At 43.9% G+C, this 19,397-nt stretch overlaps 1 protein-coding gene across 1 annotated transcript in view; it reads right to left on the bottom strand.

Annotated features, from left to right (window-relative positions):
- Positions 1-584: 584 nt before the first annotated feature.
- B3GAT1 (beta-1,3-glucuronyltransferase 1) overlaps positions 585-19,397 on the bottom strand; it is a 62,179-nt gene continuing 43,366 nt past the window's right edge. Inside the window, 8 exon segments of the mRNA XM_074303748.1 lie at positions 585-3,196; positions 4,379-4,479; positions 5,877-6,173; positions 6,782-7,284; positions 12,538-12,568; positions 12,570-12,591; positions 12,593-12,683; positions 12,834-12,930. Of these exon segments, the coding sequence (XP_074159849.1) occupies positions 4,393-4,479; positions 5,877-6,173; positions 6,782-7,284; positions 12,538-12,568; positions 12,570-12,591; positions 12,593-12,683; positions 12,834-12,837 (1,035 nt within the window). The 5' untranslated portion in view covers positions 12,838-12,930 and the 3' untranslated portion in view covers positions 585-3,196; positions 4,379-4,392.

The following is a 19,397-nucleotide window of genomic DNA, read 5'->3' as shown; positions in this document are numbered from 1 at the left end:
TTTTAGACAATTTTCTTTTCTTTTCTTTTCGGACAATTTTCTAAGATGAATTTGCTTGTGGTGGGGCGTACCTGTATTTGCTAGTCACTGCCTCCTTAAGGGTCAAACTGAAGGCTCCAGTGATTTTCCCACTGCCATTTCAAGAAGAGGTGGCAAGATGGAGAGGGTGTGGTAATTCAAGAAGGCTCGAGTTCAAAGTTGGCTTCAGACACTAGCTGGGTAAGTGGCCAAGTCACTGAACCTCTGTTTTGTCTCAGTTTCCTCATCTGTAAATTAGGGATAATAATGGCACTCACCTCCCACGGTTATTGTGAGGACCAAATGAGAGAAAAATTTTAAAGTGCCTGACACACAGCAGGTGCTACATAAATGTTAGCTATAACAATAAAGTACCATTATGATTATTACCATAGCCTCACAGAACTGATGGACAATTTAAAGAGCATCCCAGATCATGCTGATGTAGGTCGCTTTTACATCCAGTCTGAAGCCTTCCACTTTCCCACTCAACTCTCTGGGTTTTGCTGTTTAGTTCTTAATGCAAACACATTTTAATAAAGCCAGAGGGGCTGAGGGGGATTATGACTGTTAAAAACCATATTTGACTTTTAATTTTTAAAACAAATTAAATACAGTTCAATTAAAACTGAGAAGAGATGGTGCAGCTGAAAGAGGCTCCACCCTCGCTCAGCCTACGTTCCTGGGATCCCCCAGTCCTACTGGCATCACTCCCCCTGAGGTGGGGGTCCCCAGGTGAGGGAAGGGACTGGGTTTGGAGCTAACGTTTATAGTCAGGGACATGGGCCCTCTGCTCTACGACAAGTTCATTCCCGAGCAAAGATGAAAGCTGCAGTCTTCTGGAATGATGATTATAAATAAATACACATGCAGTGAAAAGAGGATTCTTGGTGAGAACAACTAAACTAGCATCTGGAAATTTTGGTGTTATTTTTTAATGTTCCCCTTCCTCCTTTTCTGTTTATTTTTGTTTGAAAAGGAGATGGGTTTCTGATCAGGTAGGAGATCTGCTTTTGTGAAGACCAGCCTGTGCCCTGCCTAAATTGGACTACAAGGCTGGTTCCTAGAAAGGGGCACTATGGTGGTCTCTTGTCCTATCCCCCGCCCAGGCTCAGGGAAACTGTAATTCACCCTATCCTGAAGTTTTCTGTCTCTTTTACCTATCTTCATCCAACAGGAGTTGCTTCCTAAAATGAAAATAATAGCAAAAAAAAATCCCCACAAAAATAAAACCAACTCTAAATTTAAAGAAAAAATTAAATAAAAGTTGTTGGGGAAAACCTGATTCATGCTTAGCTCAGTTCCAGTCTCCTGCTTTCCATCTGAGGTGACCTTATAAATACTGAGGGACATTAAAAGTATACTTCAAAACTGGCAGTCACCACTATCATTTTTAAATAATAGGATAACACTGCAAGGCTGTCCCTCTCTGAAAACCCATTCCAACTCAGGAGTGGGTCATACATGCCCCTTAGTCCTCAAGAGACACTGGATAAGTTTAAATATGATGTTGGCTGTTAGGGGTTAAGAAAAATTAGTCTGTTTTTGTAGGATCCCTTCTTTTTCCTTCATCATGGAGGAAAATTGTGCTTCCAACTTTCAAGGGGGAGAGTGAAAGAGAAGGAAGGAGGGAATGGGAGAGAGAAATTATGGATGAAAAACTGATGGGGCAGCCAGGAGAATGGGAAAGAAGGGGAAGAATTTGGGGCAGGGTCCTATCAGAGCAGTCCAGTGGGTGAGCCTTTATGTTCTACAAAGCGAAAACCACAAGCCCAAGGTATGGTAGTTAATGGAACTGGAGGGGGTGAAAAGGAGGAGATTTGTTTTGTTCTGTGGTGTGGAGAAGGAATGAGGTGGCCAGTGACTCTAGGAAATAAAGGGAGCTTGATCTGGCTGCTCCTGGCTCAATGAGAAGGTAAGTTTTTCTCTCCATTTTGTTTTTTAAAAAATAATTTCCAATCATCTGTGCTCAGCTCCTCTCCCTGTTCAGCATCCAGGTTATCTTGGCTGCTTTCCTGCGGTCCCTGCCATTATTCTGAAGCCCATAAAACTGAAGGGGTGGGTGACAGTCACAGAGCCACTCCACATCGTCACAATCCCATGGCCTGTGCTCAACTAGAAGGAATCTCTACCTTATACTCTGCCTCCATCCCCCTTCTCTTTCACCTCTCCCCATCTTTAGGCAGGTGTTCCTAATGTCCTCAGGCCTGATAGTTGATTGACTAGTCTCAAAGACACAGGGAAAGGGATTCCAGCCTTGCTGGACCATCTCCGCCCCTTCCCCTTCCATACATCTTTCCTCGAGCTGGCTGGCTTTAGGAAAGGGGCCTTGCTGTAACCCAGGGTCAGCATTTTAGAACAGGATTACTTGCTTTCTTCCTAATGCAAGAGGTGGTGTCTCAACTGATGCTGGTTCTGAGAAGGGACAGAACAGAAAAGCCAGTCCCGTCGCAACCTGAGGTAGGCGCCTGCCAACAGGATCAGGCCCCAAGCAGGGTTAGTCAGGTGCTAAGGATAAACAGCCGTAAGTTCTGTAAACATGAACCAAAGAAATCCACCCAGGCCAGAGAGAGGTATGTCTGATTCTGGAGCAACTTGCAGGGAAGGAGGCAAGGAGAGGGGTGGGAGAAGGAAGGGGGGCAGAGAGAGGAGAGATTTCACACTTTCAGTCATGTCTGGTTCTGAAATGCTCTGGCTGTCCTGTGTTGTGCAATGCTATAAATGCCAGCTGGAGTGGAAGGACCCAAGGGAAAGGGAGCACTTCTCCCCGTGGGTTCCTCCTGTGGCCCCCGCTAGCTCCCACACCGAGTCATTCAGGGTCACAAGCTTGTTGGCAGCTTTGGGCCTGGGTGTGGGCTGGGAAATTCTCTGGGAAAAATGCAGGGGCAGTGGGCCGTCTCCCCAGAGCTCCTGCTTGGCATCAGCTGGACTCCCCACTTCCCAGGATCTCCCACTCAATCTCTTGGTCATCTTGGGCAGAGGAGAACGACAAGCCTGGGTTTCTGTGCTTTCGATGATTTTTTTCTTTCTTCCTTGTGTCCCATTAGGCTTCCTCTGTAAGCCTCCAGGATGGAAGGACAGGTGACAGGGATTGCTCAGGAGTCTGCCATGAGGGCCCCACGGCCCGGGGGGGAGAGGTGCTCTAAGGCCAAGAGCAGGGTCTTTGAGAGGGAGTCTCCTAAATTGTAGAGGAGGAAATAACATGTGAGTCTGAGTCTCTAATTAGGGATGCTTAGCACTCTTACCCCTCAAAACTCAGCCTCCTTGATTCTTTGAAGTGCTGCAGTTGAAAGGGACCGGAACTTCAAGGAGCCTGGAGGAAGCTCTTTTGTGGCTGATAGCAAAGCACTGTATTATCTAATAATGAAAACAAAAGCTAGCATTTATATAGCTTGCAAAGCCCCTAAATATTATCCTATTCAATCTGCATAACCATCATGGGAGATAGAAGCTATTATCATTCCTGTTTTATCCTTTTTCCAAGGGAACCATGACATCAGGGAGAGGATGCCGTGACAAGCAAGTTGGATTTCAGTGAGGGAGGCTGGGCAAGGGCACTTGCCTCACGAGGTTCCCCTCCAGAGCCATCGGGGTCCAGGGCCCAGGGAGAGATCAGGATGACTGCAGCTGGCCCTGAGTGCAGTGAGAGACCTTGGCCTTTTAAAGCTAAAATCTTCAACAAATCTCAGACGGAGGCAACACTGATTCAGTGATTAATTGAGATAACATTTAAGTGACATGTTTAGGGTCATAGAACTGTAAACCGTCTGAGACAAGATCTGAACTGTCTTTCTGTCCGGCACTCTTGGGTGACTTGATTTCTCAGATTCAGGGGCTGCATCTGCTAAGGGACAGCTAGGGGTTAACTTGAGGAAGACGGAAAGGGAGAAGAGATGGGGGAGCTTCCTCAAACAAAGGGCTAGAAAAAGGAGTGCTTTGCTATATATCTAAAAACTCTGGGCTGCATTTCTGCCTGTCTAGTGGAGGCTGAATTAGAAGTAAGAGGGAAGGGCAGAGAAGAATATAGGAAAACAGAACCAGAGGACCAGGGGCTGGAAGTCAGGGCCCTGGAACATCCCTGGGGTCACTGATAAGAATGTTTAAGGTGTGTGGAGGTGAAGTATCCATGCTTAGAAGCTGACCTGAGGTGGTACAGGGCAAGTAGTGGTTCTGCATTTTCCCCCACAAGGTTCAGAGCCTGATTAGTTTGGTGTATTATCTAAGTTCTTTCTCTTGACTAGCCTTTTCCTCTAATTCTCAACCTCATCCCAGCATGAGGAACCAATAGAGAAAGCAGTCTCTTGGGATACTTTCAACCCCAAATCATCTGAACTACATCCACCCCTTCATTCCTCCATACCTGGGTCCCCTGTGTCAGATCTCCACATTGGGGTCCGTGAAGCCTTTTCTCCCTTCGTTCACCAGCACCGGCTTCTCTGTTCTCGTGTGCCAGACGAGAATCTGTGCCAGAAGATGCCATGAATTGGAAGCAGGACTAGACTTCCTCATTCATTTTCTTAGTCATTCCATACTTTCTGCTATCTCTCTCCACTCCCAAGCCCCATTATTATCTCTCCAGTTCTGTTTCTGACATTTTATTCTCCTCCTTGTTCTTATCTTCCCTCTATTCCCCTTCCCCTCTGACATGGTTTTCAGGCCCTCCCACCCCTATCCTCACTTCTTGGTTCTCCTTTGTTGACATGTTTGCTTACAACATGGAATAAACATATTAACTTTCTGCTCTACGGCCTCGGAAACAATAAAGTAAAAGCTCTCTTGTGTCATCCTTCATTTCCCTTGGGATCTATCTGGGACATTTTCCAATTCCAATTCCCAGGAGTAGAAAGTTTTAGGGAAGGGAAATTCTATCGGTTTCCCACGCTCAAACATAAGCCCAACCCAACTGGAGTAGCAGAAATTAGTAGTGATGAGTATCATCTTCATATCTTGAGGTCTAGATGAATGTTTTAATGGGTTTCCTATTTTTCTACTTGAATATAGAGTTTTGGTTGTAAGGCATTGACCAGCATCAGCATCTAGAATTGTTTCTTTGTTAAATCTAAGGATTACAGATCACATATTTTTATGTCATTATTATATATTTTAGACCATATATTTTCATATCAATACATATTATTTTAGATAACATTTTCATATCGTATATTTTAAATTACATTTTCATATGACCGATATATTTTAGATAATATTCTTATATAATTATATATTTAGATCATATATTTTCATAATTTATTTTCATATCATTAAATATTTTAGGTCATATGTTTTCATGTCATTATCATGTACTTTAGATCATATATTTCCATATTATGTATTTTAAATCATATATTTTCACATCATTTCTTCTAGGTCATATTTTTATATCATATTTTCATGTCATTTTAGATCATATATTTTCATATATATTCTAGGTCATATATTTTATATCATATTTCATATATTTTCATGCCATCATATATGTTAGATCATATATTTTTACATCATTTTAGATCATCTATTTTCATGTCATCATATATTTTAGATCTTCTATTTTCATATGGTTATTTTATATTTTGGATTCTATATTTTCATGTCATTTTTATATATTTTAGATTATTATATGTTTTAGATCCCATATGCTTAGAACTTGGAAGGCCTTTAGAAGTCATCAAGTCCACCCCTTAACTAAGGCCCCAGCTTCCATCTGGTAAGTGGCTGAAGCAGGATTCCCACCCAGGCCTTCCCGAGTCCAAGTCACTTTAGCACCCTTCCTCTCAGAAAGTGACTGCACCGGGGCCCAGACTAGGCTTCTGAATGCGGGGAGTGTCCCCAGTTGCCCTGAGTTGCCACAGCTGTCCTACCTTGGTGCAGTTGGCAGCCTTGGGCTCCAGGTCATTGAGGGTGACGAGCTCACGGAGAAGGCTGCTCTCTTGGTAGCCACCCTTGACTCCTCGAAGCTTGAAGTAGGCTTGACTCCGTTGCAGGATGAGCCGGAGGTTGACCGCGAAGCCAGCCATATCAATGGCAAATGGCCGGTGGGGGTCAAAAACAGTTTTCCATCCGATGACTTTCCCTGCCCCATTCACCCGGGGGGATTCATAGCGAAGACCTCCCACAAAGGCCACGGGCCACACGGACACCTTTCTTGTGCTGCGCATCTACAAGTGGACGAAGGAAGGAGATGGGGGTGGGTGGGGAACATGGAGGACCCCTGACTTCTCCGTCCCCTGGCCCGCTCCCCAGTCCTGTGTAAGGTGGGACCCAGCCGAGAATCATGGAACTTCCATACCCGCAAAAGGTAGTCTAGGCTCTCTTCCAAACCTTACTCTCCCAGCTGGACAGCTCCAGAGGGGTTTGGGTCCTAGCAGAGGGCTGCAGTGGACAGCAGACCGGTACAGGGATGTCTCTAGTAGACAGAGCGCTGGCTTTCCCAGGCCCAGCGGGGTTAGTGTCCCAACTGAGGTTTCCGGTAAATGTTCGGGACTCTAGCTCAAAGCCCAGAGCCACCGGGCGGGCGAAGTTCGGCCCATTACTTTTCTTTCCCGTGATCCTGGACGGCTGTGAGATTCTCTGCTCTCCTGCCTTGTCCCTGACTGTACTCTGCCTCAGCCCCTCCGCTGTGCTGCCCCTCGGACCCAGGACCGCGGGCCCATTCTCAGCCCCCACATCTGGGAACCTCGCGCGAGTCTCCGCAGCGCTGGCACACCGCGCTCGCTCTTCCGACCCCCCCCCCGGCCCCTCCCCCCAGATGGGAGACCGTCCCCACCTCCTCGAAGAGCTCCAGGCTGTAGGTGTTGTCGTCGTCTGCGAAGTAGACCACGCCGGGCTGAGTGGCGTTGCGCGGGAAGGTCTCCCGGAGCCAGCGCAGGGCCAGGTTGCGCTGCATGGTGCCCCGCGGGATGCGCGGGTCCCGGGCGTCCCCCCGCAGCTTGTAGTTCCGCGGGGTCTCCACGTGCAGGTGGGTGTAGTTGAGGCCCGTGTCCCGGAGGAGGCGGGCGGTCAGGGGCGTGCGGCGCGGGGCGTCCTCCACCACCAGCCAGTGGAGGTTCTGTACGTGCAGCAGGGTGTTGGCCAGCCGGGTCAGCTCGGCCTTCTGCACCGGGCGGCTGTAGGTGGGGGTGACCACGTGGATGGTGGGCAGGGTGTCCGACCAGGGCGGGGGACGCGTGTACACGTACTCGGTCCTCACCACCTCCACGATGTCCCGGTCAGACATGCAGTACTCCCTGGAGTCCGCGCTGGGGTCCCGCCTTGCGTCACTCCCATCATCTGGGGAGGGGACAAGGAGGGGTCAGGGAGGCGGCGGCAATCTCGAGACTTCGGAGCGTAAATGCTCACCAGTCTCACTGTCAACGGTTCGGTTCTTTGTTCCCTTCGTGCTTAGCGCTGCATGTTTAATAAATATTGGAAGAGCACTTACAGCTTTAAAGTTTTACCTCACAACCTTGTGAGACAAGAGTCGTATTACCCCCATTTTACAGGTGAAGAAACTGAGGCTCAGAGAGGTTAATGTCAGAGGCAGGATTTGAACCTGAGAATTCTTGACTCCAAGTCCAGCAGGATAATCCAAACTCCCCGCCCACGGCAAGGATCTGTTCTACAAAAATCCTCAACCTACGAAACTCCAACTTCTACTAGTGCGGGTGTGGGAGCTCATCAGCTTATTGGGCGGCTCCGTTATAAGCCTGTGGAGCCTCATACTGAGCTAAGTTCTACCTCCCAGTTTTGCTAGTCTTGCCTCTGCAACAGAACAGAACGCGTTTGTTTACTCCCTCCCCATGGAAACCTGGGGTTTTCCGCTCTACCTAGGCGTGTTCTCTCGTAAACATAGTCTGGTCGCGACACAACGAGCTGATGATAGCTGGCATTTACACAGAGCTTTTAGAGTTGCAAGATACTTTACAAATATCGTCTTTCATCCGCATAACGGTTCTGGGAAGTAGGTGCTATTATTATCCCTGCTTATAAACGAGGAAACTGAGGCAGAGCGAGGTGAAGTGACTCAGACTCACACAGCCAATAAATGTCCTAGGCCGGATTTCACCTCAGCCCTTCCCAAGCACTGCACCAAATCCTCAGTGACGACGATGCATGGGTAAAGCAAGATGCAAACTTTGGCATGTCAACTATTAATAAACCAGCTCATTATGCCATTGCACAATGGAATCGACCAAAAGCATAGATAATAAGCAAGGTATTTGTCAAATGCCTTGTTAAATTTCAGATACGTTATGTCTATTGCATTCTCCTAGTAATCCCACTGAAAAAGGAAATGGTTATTTAACTTGTTAATAAATCAATGCTGAGTTTTACTCTTGACTCTTTTCTTTTTTAAATGAAACTAATCAAAGGCTAAATAACTTGTGCAGATTTGACAGGTCACTCGCAATAAATGGCAGTGACTCCCTGCCCTTTCCACCACATCTCACTGCCCTGAAAAGGGGCAGAGAGGAGGGAGGAAGTTCTTAGTATTTTGGGATCCTTAGGAAGCAGTGTTCACTCTTAGGAACCGTCATGGTTATTCACAAACAAACAAACAATCTGATTTGATATCCAGGAGAGCCTGGAGTCAGTATAGATCCGGAGCCAGAGGACCTGTACTGAAATCCTAGCCTTGCTATTCATTTCCTTTGACTTTGAGAAAGCCTCTAAACCTCAACTTTCTCATTTGTAAGAATGCAGGTGTTGCACCAGAAGGCCCTTCAGGGGTTCCAATTCTAAATCTAGGATCCTACCTATATCTATGGTATTTATCTTTCTATTAGTCCAGTAACATTCTCAAGAAAGGCAATGGGGCAGGGAAGAGGAAGAAACAAACACTGCGTACCTACTATGTGCTAGACACTATGCATTATCTCATGTGATCTTCACAACAACTCTGGGAGATAGGTACTGTTATGAATCTCATTTTACAGTTGAGGAAACTGAGGCAGACAGAGGTTTATACCATACCTTCTGTGGTATAGCAGAGTTTGAGGTAGGCATCTGATAAAGTCAGGAAATCCTTGTAAACAAGAAGGGGAGATGTGGACAGGATGGTAGTGCATGCAGAGGGGATTCAGAACTGGCTGAGTGACTGGCTGCAGAGTGGTTTTTAATGCCCTACCCCCCAGGTTTTTATTAGAGTCCCATGTTCTGTTCAACATTTTTATCAAGGACTAGGATGAAAGCATCTTAGATGTGTAGATAACCAATTAAAGAATCAATCAACAAGTATCTATTTAACTGTGTACCAGACACTGTGTTGGAATCTGAGGTCACAAATTTAAAAGTAAGACAGTTTCCTCCTTAGCTGATACATTGGATAGTATAATTGGAATCCTAATGAATGTCTACAGGCTACAATGGTGGAAAAAGCTAAAAGTCAGAAATTTTATAGGTATAAGTGCATGTTTCATTTGGGTTCAAAAAACTATTTCACAAATACAGGATGGGGTATGAAGGGCACAACTAAAAAGCATTTCATGGGAGAAGTACAGGGCTTTTATTGGATTGCTGGCTGTGTGTGAGTCAGCAGTTTGATGTGGCAGCCCAAAGGCTAATTCAATCTTAAATTGCTTTATTAAAGTAAGTATGGGGCCCTGAACAAAGGAAACAATGATATTCTGCCCTAGTTAGACTTCATTTGGCATTGTGTATAGTTGGGAGCATATATGTTTTAGCCTGACTGGAGCATGAAAAGGGTAGCCACATTGTGAAGATGCTAGATACCTTATTCCATATATGGATTTGGTGAATGATTTGGGTGTTTATCCTAAAAAAGAAAAGATTGAAGGTGAAACCTGAGAGCCACCTTCAGATATTTGAAGGGTAATCATATGGAAAATTTACATTTGTTTGGTTAATTCCAAGGAGGCAGAATTAGGAGTCACGGGCAGAATTTCCAGGAAAATGGAATTAGGCTCAAATTAAGGAAAAATTTCTAACAGAGCTATGGGCAATCTAAGGGAAAGCAGTAAGTTTCTCGTCATTGGAGGTATTTGACAGAGGTCGGATGACTTTATTATTAGAAGAGTCATACTGAGGAATGATGATTTGAATATAGGTTGGAATGACTGACTCTAGAATCTTCTCCAGCTTTATGTCTCTAAGTCTCCAGGTTTCTATGTATGTATATATGGGAAGGAAGAGGGAGATAGGGTTCTACAAGCACACATGAAAAGATTATTTTAGAATGTCCAATGAATAAAAGCATTCCAAAACATCCCTCATTCCTGGGGAGGATGGGCTTGGGGCCCAATGGAGCTCATCATCTTTCCCAGACAACTAGTTCACTTTACCTGACTCCCTTATTTCAGTTAATAGCTCCATCCTCTTAATAACCCTGTTTAACACTCTATAGAATAGCTGTTAGTGAGCATCTTATATCTCCAAGTAGAATTATAAGTTCCTTCTTCATTTTTGTAGCCCAAGCTCCTTAGCATAGTGCCAGTATAATGAAGGGATTGTCCTTTGTAAATTTTTAAGGTGAAAAGAGTCTTAGATGGAATCATTCTATTCTTAGGATAATGTGAAACACTTAGGTGGTTTGTAATATTATTTTTTATTTCCCCTCTCTTTTGCTGGGAGGAAGTGAAAAGATAATCTAATTAGCTCAATGATTATGTGCTGTGGGCATATCACCGAAAGCTGCCAGCAATCTGAAGTCTTAACTGGCTGAGAATGAATCTGGGATTGTGAACTGATGAATCCAGGAAGTTTAGAGTGGCCTCCTACATGAATCCCCTCAGCAAGGTTGTTCTGGGCCATGAAAGGGAAGAATGAACTCCTATTGTGTGGGTTCTAGGCCTATTGCAATCATGGGGGTTGCACCAAGGCTTAGCCCTTTCTTTACCATGTTTACTTGAGCTATGGATCATTGGCATGAATTTCTAATGACCTTACTCTGGTGAATTGTTTCTGGATTGGTATTTTCTTTTCCCTTGTAAATCAAAATTTTTGTTTTGGCAATAAGATAGTCAAGGCAGTGTGCCAGTGCTGAACTTGAAGGCTCAAATCTTTGTCTCTGATGCTTATTTGCTGATGGCTGTATGCAAGTCATACTAAGTCATAGATGGGTAGTGATTAGCATTGGTGGAGGGAATTGCTACATTGGGAATTCCTTACATTGTCAAAATCACAGGTCATCAAATCCAAGTCCCTCATTTTACAGATTAGGAAACTGAGGCCTAGGGAAGTTAACTCTCTAAAGTCACCCAGATAGTGGCAGAGGTAGGAATTTAAAAGTCAGAGTCCAAACCTAATATTGCTGCCTCAAGTCACTTGGAGAACTGCAAGATTTGGTATGGGAAGGAAAGAGATGGCGTTAGAATTGGTTAGCCAGTTATGGTGGTAGTTAATGGAAGAAGGGCAGCATGGTGATTAGTGCGTTGGGTACAGCTAAACTTAGAGAATTAAACAGCCTCATAGGTGGAGGAGGTTAGGGGGCTTGATGTCTCCAACCAGAAGTTAGAGATTATGGAGGAACGAGTGATGGAAAAAATCCCTGGGGTTGAAGGCCTGGGAACCAGAGATGGATCCCCAGGATGGGGCTGATGTCAGGCAACACTTTAATATCAGCTGATGCTGAAGGGGTCAGCAAAACCTAAGGACCAAGGGAGGATCCTAACCAGAGAGCAATCATTAAATAAGGGTTTTTAAATTAAATTAAATGGTGAAGCTAAGGACCTTCAAAAGATAGTCATTATCCTATTCTAAACCTTCAGAGAAAGCTGGAAGGGCTAAACTGATCCTTAGCTAGCCAAGGACATGGCTTTGGCTGCCTGAGTTGGGTAGGTTGATGGGTTACAGTTGGGAACGAGTTCAAAGGGTTGGAGTTAGAACGCGAAGGGGAGCAAAGGCTAGGAAGGCAGGTATGTTGTAGGAGTTAAGGAAAAGGTTATATGAAAAAAAGGGTGTATATACACATATACACTTACATATACAAACATGCATCATATATTTGTGTTTATGTGTATATATATATACATTTATATAAAGAGAAAAAATGAGGAGAGACAGAGACACATAGAGAGACACAAATAGAGACACCGACACATAGAGAAAGAAAGAGAGGGAGAGAAGAAAGGATGAAGGAAGGGAGGGGGAGATGAGGAGAGAGAATGAGAATGAAGGATGAAGATGAAGGAAGAGAGAGGGAGAGGAGAGAAAGAGAGAAAAAGAAAGAGAAGGAGAGAAAGGATGAGAGAGAGTGAGAGAAGAAAGGATGAAGGGAGGAAGGGGGAGAGGAGGAGAGAGAGTGGGGAAAGGATAAAAATGAAAGAAGAGAGGGGGAGAGGAGAGAAAGAGAGGGAGAGGAAAAATTAGAGAGTGAGAGAAAAAAGGATGAAAGGAGGGAGGGGAAGAGAAAGAGAGAGAGAGAGAGAGAGAGAGAGAGAGAGAGAGAGAGAGAGAGAGAGAGAGAGAGAGAGAGACAGAGACAGAGACAGAGAGACAGAGACAGGGAAAGAGAGAAAGGGGAGAGAGAGGGAGAGAGGAAAGAGGCGGGGACAGTGAGTGTATTTTTGCACTTCCTTCACTCACCCTTGTGCACAGTGAGCAGTGGAGCAATGGGGGCTCTGATGCCAGACAGTGATGCAGCGTCCAGGGCAGCACAATGAGCACGATAGCAAGGATGTCCCGTCTCTTCGGCATCTCCAAGGCTGATTGGACCCACAGCTCCTCATTACCTGGATGGTGGCAAGTCCAGGAGTAGGGAAGTGGTAGCAGCAGAGAGAACAAAGGGAGAGAGAACATGAATGGGCCAAGGAGCCCGGGACAGAGAGAGACAGAGAAGGGGAGATGTCGGTTTACAGGTCTTACCAGCGCTTACAACCCACCCATTGCAGAAGCAGGTTTAGGAAGTCTGGTCAGGCCGGAGTCCAGAGAGAGCGCAGCTGTCCAGGGGGGAGCTCAGGGCCCCAGAGGGATGGAGGCCTGCAATACAAAGCAAAGGGCCATAGCCAGAGAGCTGTTGAGAAGTAGAGGCCCAGAAAGAAGTAGTGCCTTTCTAGGACACACAGCAAGCTGACCAGACCCAAGAGTCTCCCACGGTAGATTTAGGGTATTGCTGTGCTGGGTCAGCTTCCAGGAACGATGAGGGCCTGGAAAAGATTGTCACGGCAGGCACTCTGGTGTCTTCCAATATATGGAAATGCTGGTGTCCAAACAGCTAAGTCAAAGTAAGAAGTTAGCAACAGTTTGTCCTGAGCCAAGGCCTATCCCAGACCACAACAGCACACCTGTTCTTGCCAGAAAAGAAGCAGAGGCCTAAAAACTAGGAACTAAAACAAGGGTTTGGTTGGGATGGAGCACTGTGGATGACTCTATGAGCGAACACTTCACCATTCACTTCAATTCAATATTTATTAATCTGTGATATGTGTACAGGCTGTAGTGCTTAAGGATTTTTTCCCCTTAAGGAGCTGACATTCAAATAGGAAAGGTAAGACACATGTAAAAATAAATATAATACAGATACAGATTAGAAAATGCATGCATAGGATATGTGTAATTAAGCACTGTGGGAGTTCTGAGGAAGGAGAGATGGCTGGCAGGGAGGGATCAAGGGAAGCTTCATGGAGGAAGTGGCAGCAGAGAAACAAATATATTTTAGAATCTTATGGGGTGCAGGGCATTGGACTGGGCTGGGAATAAAAACAGGTGTAAAGCACAGACCCTCAACTTGAGAGCATTATAGTCTAGTGACAGGACACAGAAAGAAGTGCAAATGACTAGAAGGCTTTCATCAGGTTGTTTGTAATGCCAAAGAAGCTTATCTTTTTGTTTCCTCCTTATGCCTTGGCTCAGATGGGCAGGATGGGTAGAATGGATGTCCCAGTTTTCAAAAAGGAGAGGGACAGAGCCCTTGTGCACAAATCTTGGAGGGCTGAGAAAGGCCCTCAGAAGCCAAGTTCTCTAACCCAAAGATTCTTAAACTGTGGGTTGTGACCCCCTGTGGGGCCATGTAACTGAATATGGAAGTTATAAAATTATGATTTATCAGTAAATGTTTGATTTATATGCCTACTTTATGTATTCCTATATCTGGGGTCTCATAAAAATTTCTTGCCAAAAAGGGGCTGTGAGTGGAAAAAGTTTAAGAGCCCTGATCTACTCCACATCTGAATTAAAAACCTATCTACAGGATCCTTGGGCATGTTTATATGGCTTCTACTTCAATACCTTGAATGAAGGGGAAACTCCTGAGAAAATATATTCTACTTCTGAGTAATTTTAATTATAAGGATTTTTTTTCTTTTTTTAGATTAAACTTGGTGGCAACTTTACCTGCTGTTCCTAGTTCAGCCCTCTGAGGTTGACATAATAACACAAGAGGAAATAATAGCATCACACATATGACCTACATAATAGTCGTAATTCTGGAAGATGATTATGGTGTCCTCTAGCCCCGTTTCAATTTGTCAAATATTCTTAAGCACCGACTATGTATAAGGCAAAGGTGGTCTGGTATAATCAACAGATAATGCAACTTTATTTATTTATTAAGTATAAGCAGCAGAAAAGGATTCATAGAGATCAGGACAACACTAAGTTAAGAATATTCTAAAACTTCTTGGGGTCAGGATGACCTGGGTTCCAAAGTGCTCCATTCTGCTCTTGGACAATTCATTTAATCCCATACAGCTCTCTAAGCCCAGAAGTTGCAGAATGATTGCAGATCTTCCTGATTAGAGGGAGTTTCTTTAATGGGCTGTTCCTTATTCCTAATGAAGTCAGGTGATTCCCCAAATGTACATGACACTTTATTAGGCACTGGAGTTACAAAGACCAGGAAGGAACAGATCCTGGCCTTAGGGACCTTACATTCTACTTGGGGATACAACATTATAATTGTTGACCAGTTATTTTGGTTGGGACTCTTCTTGCCTCCATTGGTTTTCTTGACAAAAATATTAGAGTATTTGTCATTTCCTAATCCAGGTCATTTTACAGATGAAGAAACTGAGACAAATGGGATTTAGTGATTTGCTCAGAATCCCACGACTCAGAAAAACGAGTCTCCCTGATTCTGTGCATATAAGTAAATACTAAGTACTATGGAGCATTGTGGTAGAGTCAACAGAGAGCTCCATTAGAGCAGGGGTTTATCTTTTGCCTTTCTTTGTATCTCAAACTTAGCATAGTACCTGGCACATTAATGAATACTTAATGACTGAAGTCCTTCATTGAATCACTTGTGCCCTTTAAAACTAAGAAATTGCTGGGAAGTCACTGATTTGCATCAGAACAGGGATATCCCTTCCCCTCTTCTTTCCTCCCCTCCTCTCCTCCTTCTTTTTCTCCTGTCCCTTCTCTCTCCCTTCCTCTTTCCCTCCCTTCTGCTCTTCTTTTTCTTCTTCTTCTCCTCCTTCCTTCCTTCCTTCCTTCCTTCCTTCCTTCCTTCCTTCCTTCCTTCCTTCCTTCCTTCCTTCCTTCCTTCCTTCCTTCCTTCCTTCCTTCCTTCCTTCCTTCCTTCCTTCCTTCCTTCCTTCCTTCCTTCCTTCCTTCCTTCCTTCCTTCCTTCCTTCCTTCCTCCCTCCCTCCCTCCCTTCCTTCCTTCCTTCCTTCCTTCCTTCCTTCCTTCCTTCCTTCCTTCCTTCCTTCCTTCCTTCCTTCCTTCTTTCCTTCCTTCCTCTTCCTTCCTTACCTTCCCTCCCTCCCTCCTTTTCTTACCTTCCTTTGTTCCTTCCCTGAAGCTCCCTTCACAGCATTTTAAAGCAGCCCAGTCCCAGATTTATAAGGGGCCTCTGAGTAAAGGGCTCAATGACAGAAATGGAGGGAACTGAAGAATCAAATTAAGCTTCTGGTCCAGGCCCCTGGAAACATTAACTGGTGAAGAGCTTTATTTGAACTTTATAAACCCAAGGGAATTAGGGCAAATTCTCAATGTCTCATCTCAAGGAGGCTTTGGATCCTAATTTCAAGTCTCATCATTCTTGTCCCAGTGCTTTCCAGTCCCTTTGTTCTCTCCATTCATTCCCATCCCGTAATACCAAGCTTTGAGTTGACTTTCCTCCATCTATCTTTAATCTATCATAGGAAAGGATTGAATGTAAGCTTCTAGTGAATCCGGGGTTGTAACTGTATTTTGGGTGCCTGGCACTCAGTAGGTGCTTAATAAATACTGATTGATTGTGTACCTGTTATCATCCCTAACAAGGAATATTGGAGAAGAACAGTGGCCAGAACAAGAGGGGAGAAATAGACAAAAGAGCTAGAGGCTTCTGAACAATTCTCTTTTAAAAGGTTTGTCAGTTATGGGCAGCAGAAAACTCAGAGACATACGGATGACTACCATATCAGAGACCATTCCCCAGTGGCCTAAAGATGGAGCTAATAGCCTCCATCCATAGTTTGTTTATTCATGTAGTTATTGAATTAAGTATTTTAAGGGAAGAAACACCTTTGGCTTGAGCCCTCAGAATTCCATAGTCCAGTCTTACACCTACTCACCCTCCCAGTCTGATGTTATAGAACCTGGACCCTACATCAGGGTTTAGAGGTTCAAAGATCAATAGTGTATGTGTGTGTGTGTGTGTGTGTGTGTGTGTGTGTATGTGTAAGAAAACAAGTTGTGGACTTCCAGACCTCACCCTGGAGACCCTTTAAAAACCTGATTAAGTGGAAGTAATTAGGATTTAGAATTACAGTAACTGGCCCAAATCTTGCCTTGCCCATCTACTACCTGGGTGACCTTAATCACATCATTTTTCTGAGTCTCTGTTTCCTTAGTTGAGAAATGGGGAAATTGGATGACTTCTAAAACCTCCTGGCTCTATATCTGAGAACCTATTGAATGATATGAGGTGAGATCTTTCAAGACAGTTGTGAAAATTGAGTAAGGCTTCATCTACTTCAGAGTTTGAGTAAGGACTTTGAGCATTGATTTAAGGGCATAATTGAGTTCCCTTCCTGCTACCCTTCCATGACACAATTTCCTCCCTATTTCAGTCAGATATGGGCAACTATGTACTTATTGGTCAAGTTCAATTTTGTGGGTAGATCTCGTGTTTAGAATGTAAGACTCTCAGCCAATGAGGATGAGGGTCAGTGGTGGGAGGGGGTATTTTGCGTTAGGAATTAAAGGTGCTGTCCTGCCCACAGGAGGCGCTTCCTCTCTTCCACTGTCTGCTCGAAGGATGGGATGCCCTTCTCTCGAGAAGGTACAGTAAACTTTGCTTTTCTCTAGAGCTCTCTCCAGCTTTTTTTTTTTATTAAATGGTAACCCCTCACCATCAATACCACACAGTTGGGGGCTCGTCCGGGATCCTTTACTCAGTAAGTGAACTCCTCGGTGCTTGCCCTGGCCAGCTTTAGGCAGCCCGCCAGCGTCCAGAAACTTCTCCTTGCTCCCCAATGTAAAATGGGCCCAAAGTGGAGAAACTCAGAGAAAATCAAAGTGAGAAACTCCGTGGTGAAAATCCCAACCGGTTGGTGGAGGACAGATCAGTCAAGCAATTTGTTGCGCAGCAACTTAGAGGTAAGCCCCTGTGAACCCCTTGCTGGAGGGGGCTCTGGACAGGATGAGATAGGCTAGGCCTTCTGGGTGACTGGAGTTAACCAGTGACAGTTAGCATGTTTGGGTGTATTAGAGTTTATTAATCTCCTTCCAAATTCATTGGGTGTGGCCCGGTCCCAGATAAACTAATTAATTGGAACAAACTGCCAAAATATGAGGAAAAAAAAAAGCAAGAAAAAGATGATAAGGTATTATTGTTTTGTTGCATATTGGGTGTGCCAAAAGGATTAAATAGTGTACCTGAGATGATTTAATTCCATTAGCCCGTGTAGGGGCCTTCGGCAGGGGAGGAGAAATATGTCTATTTTGAAGCAGGGGCCGTTTCAGGTGACCAGAAATACCCTTTAGTAGATTCCATTTGGGATCAATAACCCTGTATATTGGGGAAGTATGTGGGATTGATCGAGTGAAGATGGTGGCTTTCTTCCTTTTCCTCCCACGTGTCCTGACTGCAGCAGGGCCACATGGGCCAGGGGAAAGAAACTGCTATTTAGTGAAATTCATTGTTTTAAATATGATGGCAAAGTAGTTTTATATTATTGGGAATTTAAAGCTGTGTTTGGGATTTTAAGTTAAAATATAGGTTATTAAAACAAAATGCCGGTAGCTTAACTTAGGGGAGGTTGTGGTTGTATCTCCCTACTTATATGGTATGTTGTTTTCTAGAGGTATTGGGTAATTTGTAACTGAGCTATGCCTTAAGTATTTGTCAGCTCTGTTGGGCATGTATTAAGTTTTATGAAGTTTGGTTTAGTTATTTGTGAGCCTTGAAGTGTAAAGTTTAAAAATATATACATATATATTTACTTAAAGACATGGGACAAGAAAGATTGATTTGCAAAAGCAATTAATAGTTTAAATGGAGCTATGATATATTGGGTCAGGAAGCATGGTGGTATGGGGGAAGGGTGACCACGTGGAGAGGGACCGGGTCAGGTGTTCTAGATATTAATTATTTCTACTGTTTAAAGGAACAACCTACATTTATATGGTGTTAATAACTGAATGTTTTATTTTTATTTTTCAAGTCTATAGCTGTTCTAAGGAGTTTGTTGGAACTGAAAGTTTTCTGAAAGCAATTCATTTCTACTAAGATCTCATCTGACTAAAGCAAATTATTTAATGTTTATTTATGATAGTCTCCTTGTTTAAAGATTATTTTAATCTGATCTGATAATTTGATAGGGTTATTTGCAAAAAATTAATCTTTTTCAGAATGAAGAGAGTATTAATGTTAAATCTGAAAGATCTGAAAGTTTCTTTTCTGTGGGAATGGGATGGACAACATGTGATTTAGAATTTTTCTTTGTGTTGAATATTTTGAAGGCAAAAAAAATCTGTAATGTTAAACCTAGAACCATCTAGTTAGATATGAAAGATAAGCTGTATAATCTGAACTTTCTAGGGTGAATCTTTACTGTGATTCTTGAGAACTAGATTCACCTGAAGCCTTGAGACAAAGCTGGCAATCTCTGGAACCCCAATCCTAGACTCCTGACTATAGATCTATATTGTCTTCAGATGCGTCTTTTATGTTTAGCATGATCATGGGAAGGGGCTATATGGAAAGAACTTTTGGCACTCAAACAATCTCCTATTTAATATGCAGAGAAAATGAAATGAAAGGGTATTCAAGTTAGAACAATATTAAATCAGAGGGCTGGGAGATGGCTGACAGATTCCAGAATGTTGAAATACTATTAGAGGCAATACTATTAGAAAGGATGATCTATAATCACCCAAGATCATAATCTTAATCCTGCTTCCTTTTTGTCCCCTGGAGAACAGAACTATTGCTGTATAAAACTGTCTGACTATTGCTATTTCAGGAAATTTACTAGTCTGTTATGTATAATCTGATTATTTCTGTAAACAGGGGGGG

The sequence above is a fragment of the Sminthopsis crassicaudata genome, chromosome 3, assembly GCF_048593235.1.
Source record: "Sminthopsis crassicaudata isolate SCR6 chromosome 3, ASM4859323v1, whole genome shotgun sequence".
In the NCBI taxonomy this organism is placed as follows: domain Eukaryota; kingdom Metazoa; phylum Chordata; class Mammalia; order Dasyuromorphia; family Dasyuridae; genus Sminthopsis; species Sminthopsis crassicaudata.
This window is presented reverse-complemented; position numbering and strand designations above follow the sequence as displayed.